Source organism: Vulpes lagopus, chromosome 15 (genome assembly GCF_018345385.1).
Source record: "Vulpes lagopus strain Blue_001 chromosome 15, ASM1834538v1, whole genome shotgun sequence".
Taxonomy (NCBI): domain Eukaryota; kingdom Metazoa; phylum Chordata; class Mammalia; order Carnivora; family Canidae; genus Vulpes; species Vulpes lagopus.
Window position 1 is genome coordinate 22,288,507 of NC_054838.1, and position 8,261 is coordinate 22,296,767.

General features: G+C 38.6%; 1 protein-coding gene across 1 annotated transcript; it reads right to left on the bottom strand.

Annotated features, from left to right (window-relative positions):
• Positions 1-7,316: 7,316 nt before the first annotated feature.
• LOC121476627 (olfactory receptor 51F2) lies at positions 7,317-8,261 on the bottom strand. The gene has a single exon (XM_041730747.1). The coding sequence runs from the start codon at positions 8,259-8,261 to the stop codon at positions 7,317-7,319; it is 945 nt and encodes a 314-aa protein (XP_041586681.1).

Below are 8,261 nucleotides of genomic sequence, written 5' to 3' on the forward strand. Positions count from 1 at the left end.
AAGCAAATACACAAATGTTTTAAATTTTCCCAAAAGAATTGCAAAACACAGGGCAATGCTCTGAACTTTTCTATATTCTTTTAATTCTTCCCCCTCCAAATTGTCTTATACAACACCATTCCCAGAACCATAAACCTCCAAGTGATCTCCAGGACCAAGCATTATTCATCAGCACATTAACTGTAGCCTGAGGCTGTCTGAGTGAGCACATCACCTCAGAGGAAGGACTACTCTGATGCCAGTTATCATCCTCTAGGTGGTGAGTTGCCAGCTAGTAGACCATAATAAGTGGTGAGAAGGGAATGGCCAGGCTTAAGCATGGGTCCTTTTGTGGGGAGTTAAGGAATATTTCTTGGCAAGGGTGGAGAAAGAGGAAGTTGCATCCAGATGGAAGAAATTACAGGGTGAAGGGTAGAGATATAAAGCAATGAAGAAGGGGAGAACAGTTATTAGCTCTTCTCTCTGCTGTCAAAATTTTGAAAGACCTTTGCCTCCATTTGACTCAAGATAGGGTCTCTGACAGTTTGTGGTATGTAGGATGTGTCATATGGAGAAGTGATAAGGCTAGATGAGGAGAACATAATTTCAGTACTGAGCATCCATTTTGTCTCAGCCTTTGATATGTGGTGAGTGTTTCCTTGACATGAAGCACACACCACAGTTGCCCTTTGTAGGTGCTTGAAATACTCACATTGTTTCCATGCAATTGCTACTGGCCCAGCTCAGAATGGCATAGTTCTTGCCCTTCTTTTCCTGTTCTTGGATTCCTTTGCTATTGCTCCTGGTGTTTAATGTCTACCCTTTAGGTTGGTGACCAATTCAGGTTCTTATCTCTGGTATTTGAGCTTGATTCTTCTCATGTTCTTGGGACCAGCATCATTCATACTTTGGGTGACTCTCCTTTTAACAGCTCTAAGCCAGAAAAACTCCAATAGTGCAGCTGACACTCTGTCTTGTCGGGGCAGTGAGATTCAGAGGGAGAAAAGTGATATACATTTTTTATCCATTCTTGCTCAAAAGTCTCCTCAAAATGGTCATTTTTAAGATTCCACATCTGAGGGCTTTCTTGACAAGCTATCAACCTAATTTAGGTACTAAAGAAATGGTACTAAAAAGATAACATTTTCTTTTCAACTGTGTTCATCATGCAAAGATAGACCCCATCCCACATATGTACCCTAACCTTTTCAGCTCTCAATGCTGTTCCAAATGCAGTTTGATCCTTCAGGCTTGACAACCTGTGAAGAATTTTTACATCCAGGCTTTTCAAAGGAATAAAGTTGATCTCTATAAATTACAGAGTTTTCACTGGGAAACATAAAATAATCTTAGGGAAATTCAACTTAAGTCTCTAGGACACCTACCAGGCCCCTGGGTTCCTTATATCAGAAGCAAGGGTGAAAACTTTCAAATTCTTCACGTTCTGTAACTTCTCTGCCCCAGCACCATGTTGGGAATCCATATTCTTATATATACCCTCATACTCTTTCCTACCATACGCATATCCTCCTGAGAATTAACAGGCACCTAATCCCCTGAGAACAATGACTCTCTAGATTCAACATGGTTTGTCAATAACAGGTTCCCCTAAGAAATGCAGAAAGCAGGCTCTGACTCACAGTCATAGATTTAATTAACTCTTGAGGTAATGTTCCTACATCAGGTGCAGGCTTTTAGGAGAGCCTGTCTCAGACATTGGTAAGGTGGTCGATATCAAGGTATGGCTCCAAGAATTAGTGTATGCCTTAGTAGACTCAATCTGATACTATCACAGACCTTATGTGGAATTCTTCCCACAGGTATGTTCTGTTTGTTCATCACAATGTCTACTTTCACTGTAAATGTGAGTGGATTTAGATAGGTCACAAGCTTCCCTATTTATCATTGACTCATAATTTTAGTATTCTCTTATATCAAGTCTCTTCACATTTATTGGCCATCGAAGGCATTTAATCTCATAAAAAATAAATAAAAGCCCAGAATCACAAGCATCCTAATACCTTAGACCTTCGTTATCAGAAGTATAAATTTTTTATTCAGCTCTCAACTTTGAAAATTTCAAATAAATAAAAAGTATAATTCTGATGGCATATATAAGAGGACATATTATTTTCGGAGACAGAATAGAAAATATTATCTAGTTAAACACCTTCAGCCTGAAACAGCATAACAACAGGTAAATGAACTGATTTACATAAGCCTATAATAATCAATTGGTCTTCAGGTTAATATAAAAGTGGATGTGCTAAAGGTGAGAGCTATAGTCATCAGCATGGGCCAGGCAGAAAATTGGAGAAAAGAGCCTTATAAAGTATTTATTATGATTTTCCACATTCCAATATACATATATCACAGTCAGAGTATTAGATAAAGTAATACAAATTCTTAACCTTATTTTCCTGGATGGACTATCATGAGATGTATTTGATAAAGCTTCAGAGTTGGGTTTGCAGGAATGGTCGATAGTCACCCATAATAGTGACTGGCTCATTATTGATTTACCATCTGTTAGCTCCAAATTCCTTTTTGCCTGTTCTATGATGATGGTGTTAGACTCTGTAAATATTTCTCTTTTTCCAGCTGGCACAATATTAAGACTTGTCAGTGAAGGTGGTAGAGGAACACTGGAGGGAGAGGCAGTTTTCTCTTCCTGGTTTCTGTGTGGCTTGTTGGCGGTACTCCCACAGAATGTGCTGTTTTTCCATTGCTTGGCACTGTGTGATTTCTTCAGTACTCGGTTCCAGCAGTGCATAGCTGCTCCCAGTATTAGTCACTGAACGTGTTCTCCAATTCCTCACTGGAACAACAAAGATATAACCAGAGTCCCAGACAATATGTACCAGCACTGTAGCTGAGTGAACCTCTTCTACCTCTTTTCCTTAGCCCTGTGTATGTGTATATAAATCTATAAATTGGGGCAGCACGGTGCTAGCCATCTAGCAAACTGGCCACCCAACTTCATCTCATAAAGGTAGCCTTGAGCTACCCCCACCTCAGCCTCACCTGGAAATATATTATAGTCCTATAAAGGGCACTCTCTCCATATCCCAGTTCCAGCAGTGCCCAGCAGACATAAACTTGTCTGGCACCTAGAGTTCAGAGACTTGGCACCTTTCTTAGCACTCCCAGAGGACAGATTGTTTTGCAAGCTTCACCAGTTGACACCTTAGTAACTTCACAGACTTAGAGGAAAGAGAGGAGAGCTTTCATGAATGATCTATCTCTGCCCTAAGAGTAGTGGTTGCTCCTTATATCTGCTTCTCATAGATTCAGATATTTGAATCTCACAGATTCATAGATTCTTTATAATTCTCTTGAGTCTACTTGCCAATTTACCCACTAATCTATTTCCCTGTTAATATACTTCTTAACATCAAGCTTTTCCTTTTCAAATAATTGTGTTGTTTCTGTCTCCTGATTGGAATCTGAATAATAGTATCCAAATCAATAATAAATTTTTGCATTGTCTTATTTTCTTCCCTTTTTTGACTTCAGCTATCCCTCACTCATGTTCCCCAGAATCACATTGCCAATAGAATAGTCAATTGACAACTAAGACCCTATTGCCAGTGGTCAGTGGGCTTACAATGATTCCTGAAATGCAATGGCATCAAAACTACTATGACTCTGACTTGTGGTTGATTGGATGAGATTCAGGTGAAAGGTGAGATATTAGGTTACATGGTGACTATGGGTGTTGAATCTAATCTCCCATTTGTACCAATAAAACGTTAACTATAAAGATTATGAGATGGCATAACTGTTTTTTATCTGCATTATAAACCTTAAATACAAGATGATTAGATTAGGATAGCCAATCGACAACTTGGGACATGCTGTGAAAGTCAGAGTGCCACAATAGGAACATTTAAGGAAATCTTTATCTCCTTCAGCCAAAGATTATATAGTTCTAAAAATCCAGCACATGATTTAACTGAAAAAGTGACAGTGCTGCAAGGCAGACTTAATTCTCAGTTTTGAAGTCTTCTTTTATAAAGTCAGAACACTGAAAAATACTGGGAATAAAAAAAAAATGGGGAAATGGTGTGATCCTCACTCCTGGGATGTTAACATTTGAGTAAATAAGCCTAAAAATCTTGAAACCTTTAAATATCCCATGTTAGCCAAAGCAGTTCCCTTCTCATTTAGCAGAGGATATTTATTTTATCTTGTATGAAGACCTTACAAAAAACAAACCTGAGGACAATGTTTTACAATGCTTTTCCTATGCAAGATCTGGTCCCATCACTTCTAATTGTACCCAAGGCAATAAGCAATCTGATCTTGGCAAAACCTGAACGGTGAAATGTTATTAACATTTTGGGAGAAAATAGCTTAACCACTGAGATCATTGCAGAAACTACCGAATTGTATCAATAACTAGAATCAAATAAATATCTATAGGAAAGGATATTGAAAGTATTACATAAAGGTCAGCAGAAGAAGTGGCTGGTGGTATAAATGTAAATTGACATAGAGAAGAATTTGACATGAACAATTTGACATTATTAATAGGATGCTCATCTATGATTTAAGGTTCACCATTACACCAAGGATACATGTAAATTGTGATAATGCACTTTTGGGATGGCTGATTGAAGCTTGAACATGATGATTATCTATAGCAAATGAGGTGGAGATGCCAGATCTGCTTGGCATAATATGGACTATAGAAATCTCAAGGTAGGGCATGTGGGTGACTCAGTTGCTTAAACATCTGACTCTTGGTTTCAGCTCAGGTCATGATCTCAGGTTCATGAGATCAAGTACCTTGTCATTGCGCTCCCTATTCAGTAGGGAGTCTGTATGTCTCCCTCTATCCCATCCCTGCTCACATGCCCTCTCTTTCTAAGATAAATAAATAAATCTTGGGAAAAAAAAGAGGAAATCTCAAGAAGGTAGACATGCTAGAATGGATTTATCTTAATACCAGAGAACTTATCACATGATTATTTTCTCTGGGAGAAGAGAGTATACTCCTTCACTAGGGCAATAAATAATTTATTTTTAAATCTGGTGTCTTTGAATAGTTCAGTGATTGCTGTGCCCTGTAGGCTAGACTTGGCAATGAAAGCTGTTTCTATGGAACTGACCTCCCTACTAACAATGAGGATGAAGGGATCCTGAGACACATGGCAGAACTTAAAAACCAGAAGTAAATTAAATGTAATTACTGTAGAGAGTAGAAAGGCTAAAATTGCAATCAGGGTGACAGGACCCCCATCTATTGCAATAGATGAAAGTGTTTTTGGAGACAAGCACAATGGACAGCATCAGAGTGTTAATTGAAATGCATTTAAAATAAAGAACTTGTGAGCATCAGGCTGACATCAAATACCCTAATGGGAAATTTAAATATTTAAGTTGCTTAGTCTATTTAAGAATTTAAATAGGATGACCATTTCTAAAGCCCATAACTTAAACAAGAATCTTGGTGTCCTTGATGAAACAATGTGCCATGCCACTGGAATTAGGCAATACAAATTATCCAGATCTTTCCCAAAATGGATCTATGTTCATTTCCAAATGTACTTGTTCATTAAGGAAAGGAGAATACCCAAATTCCTTGAGGACTATTGGACAAAGGATATCATCTCTTATTCATAACAGGCAACCAAATGTGCCATCATGCTCTTTTTGATTAAATAATGAGATTATTGGGATGAGATGATTAATGGAATTATGGAAAATTTTATCTCACAATGAACATAATGATTTTCATACCTGTGGTTATTCCCCCAGATGCCTAGGTATATAATTGGTTATATTACACTTATGAGCTGGGAAAACTTTCATGTTAGCACATCAGAGAAATTGAAACCATTACAATAGGAAAGACGTACAAAGTAAGCACAAATTAAATTTGTGAATAGTTGTCCCAGAATCCTATGATACTTATCACTGTATTATATGTGCCTCTCCATTAATTCACATCCATGGCCTCACTGAAGATTCTGATAAGTCACTGGAAAAGAAGGAAGACATACAGGCTTGGTTCATGGATGGATTAGTAGGCAAGTTAGTACTTACCAAGAGGAGAATACAGTGGTACAACAGCCTCACACATGGGTGGCCATTAAAAAAAAAGTGCTAAAGGAAAATTCTCATAATGGACAGTGGCCTTGGTTGTTAGGAGATTGCCTGAGCTATGTGGATTTACATGGATTTCTTTACTTTGCTGAAAGGCTTGGATAGTTGGTCAGTGAATGGAACTAGCAAATTTGAAAGAAGAGAGATAAGGAAGTCTATAGAAAATGAATATGAAATACATATTGAAATGGGCACAGAGGGTAGAAATCTTTGCATCCCATTTCTAATATCCACTAAATGGTACACATCTCAAAGGAGAAACTCAACAATCAGAAAGGAGCTGCATATAAATATCAGCAAGCTTAGGCTATACTGCTACTGATCTAATGGGCCCACAGATGGAGTGAGTCACAATGACAGAGATAGAGATAAAACATGAGCCAAAAGTGTAAGTTCCCCTTTATCAAGGCTAATCTTAGGATAATTGTGTAATGCTAATTCCTGGGTTGTTAGCAATGTTATCATCAACTTTTAATATTCAGATAGATAATAGGGGTGCCTGGGTGGCTCAGTGGTTGAGTGTCTGCCTTCATCTCAGGGCATAATCCCAGAGGTCCTGGGATCAAGTCCTGCATCAGGCTCTCCACGGGGAGTCTGCTTCTCCCTCTGCCTATGTCTCTGACTCTCTCTCTCTGTCAATCATGAATGAATAAATAAATAAAATATTTAAAAAATCACCTAATAGCAGGAACGGATCTTGAACACTTGATAATGGCATTTTGTATATACAACAGATATATTCCTACACATAAGAAAAGGCAAAATACCTATATATGACCCAGTGTTAAATTACATTTATATGCACTCTATAGAATGACTATTTTTCCACGTAACTAAGAATTTTAAGAAGAAAAAATCAAATTAATTCAAGTGTCCTTTGGATATCATTAAGAAAAGAACAACTGGTTTATTAACAAAGTTTCCTACATTAAATCTGGACTTTTTGAATCATATGCAGTCTGATGAATACTTTATTCAGGTCTCATACTACTTGCAAATATGAAAATAGTTGTTTACATACATTATCTCACTTTACCTTGAAAACGGAACATTATTTAGGAGATATTAATATTGAATTACTGACAAGACGACTAAGCAAGTATCACACAGTGTGTTAGTTACTTAGTTTAAGGTTATTGGAAACATATTTAGGCCATTTGGGGACAATTACCTAAGCACTCATTCATAAATGGCTTTCTCTATTCTAAGATAACTATTAATTAGATTTATTGCTGCTTCTGAATTAAGGCCTTGACAATAGCCTTTCGAATCTGCTTAGTCTTCACACTATAGATGATAGGGTTGAGCACGGGAGGGATGAGAAGGAAGACATTGGCCATGATGGTGTGGACAAATGGAGGTGCTGAATGGCCATAGCGATGGACAAGAGACAAGCTGACAAGGGGGATGTAAAAGATGGCAACAGCACTGATGTGGGATATGCAGGTGTTGAAGGCTTTTTGCCGCCCCTCTGAGGAGGCAATGCTGAGAACAGATCTGATGATCAGTACATAGGAGAGCAAGATGCAAGGACAATCAAACCCTGTTGTGGAGAAAAGTGCAAACAGACCGAGGATGCTGTTGATTCTGTTGTCTGTGCATGAGAGTTGAATGAGGTCAACATGGTAACAGTAAGAATGTGAAAGGACCACTGCACCGCAGAAGGACAGCCTCTTAACAAAGAGCACCACTGGTAACATGACAGCAACGTTCCTTATCAACATGCTCACCCCAATCTGGGTAATTCTGGCATTGGTGAGGATGGTGGTGTATCTCAGTGGATTACAGATGGCTACAAAACGATCAAAGGCCATGGCCAGCAGAACCCCAGACTCCATGAAAGTAAATCCATGGAGAAAGAACATCTGGGCAATGCAGGCACTTAAGGTGATTTCTCGAGCTTCAAACCAGAAGACACCAAGGGTAGTAGAAAGTGTGCACAGGGATAAGCTCAGGTCTGTGGCTGAAAGCATAGAGAGGAAATAATACATTGGTTCATGGAGATTCTGCTCACGGAAGACCACAAATAGGATCATGCTGTTCCCAGAGAGGGCGATGACATACAGGAGACAAAAAGGGATGGAGATCCAAACCTGGGCTTCTCTCAGGCCTGGGATACCCGTCAGGAAGAAGGTCAGAGGTTGAGCATTGGTATTATTGAGGACCAACAT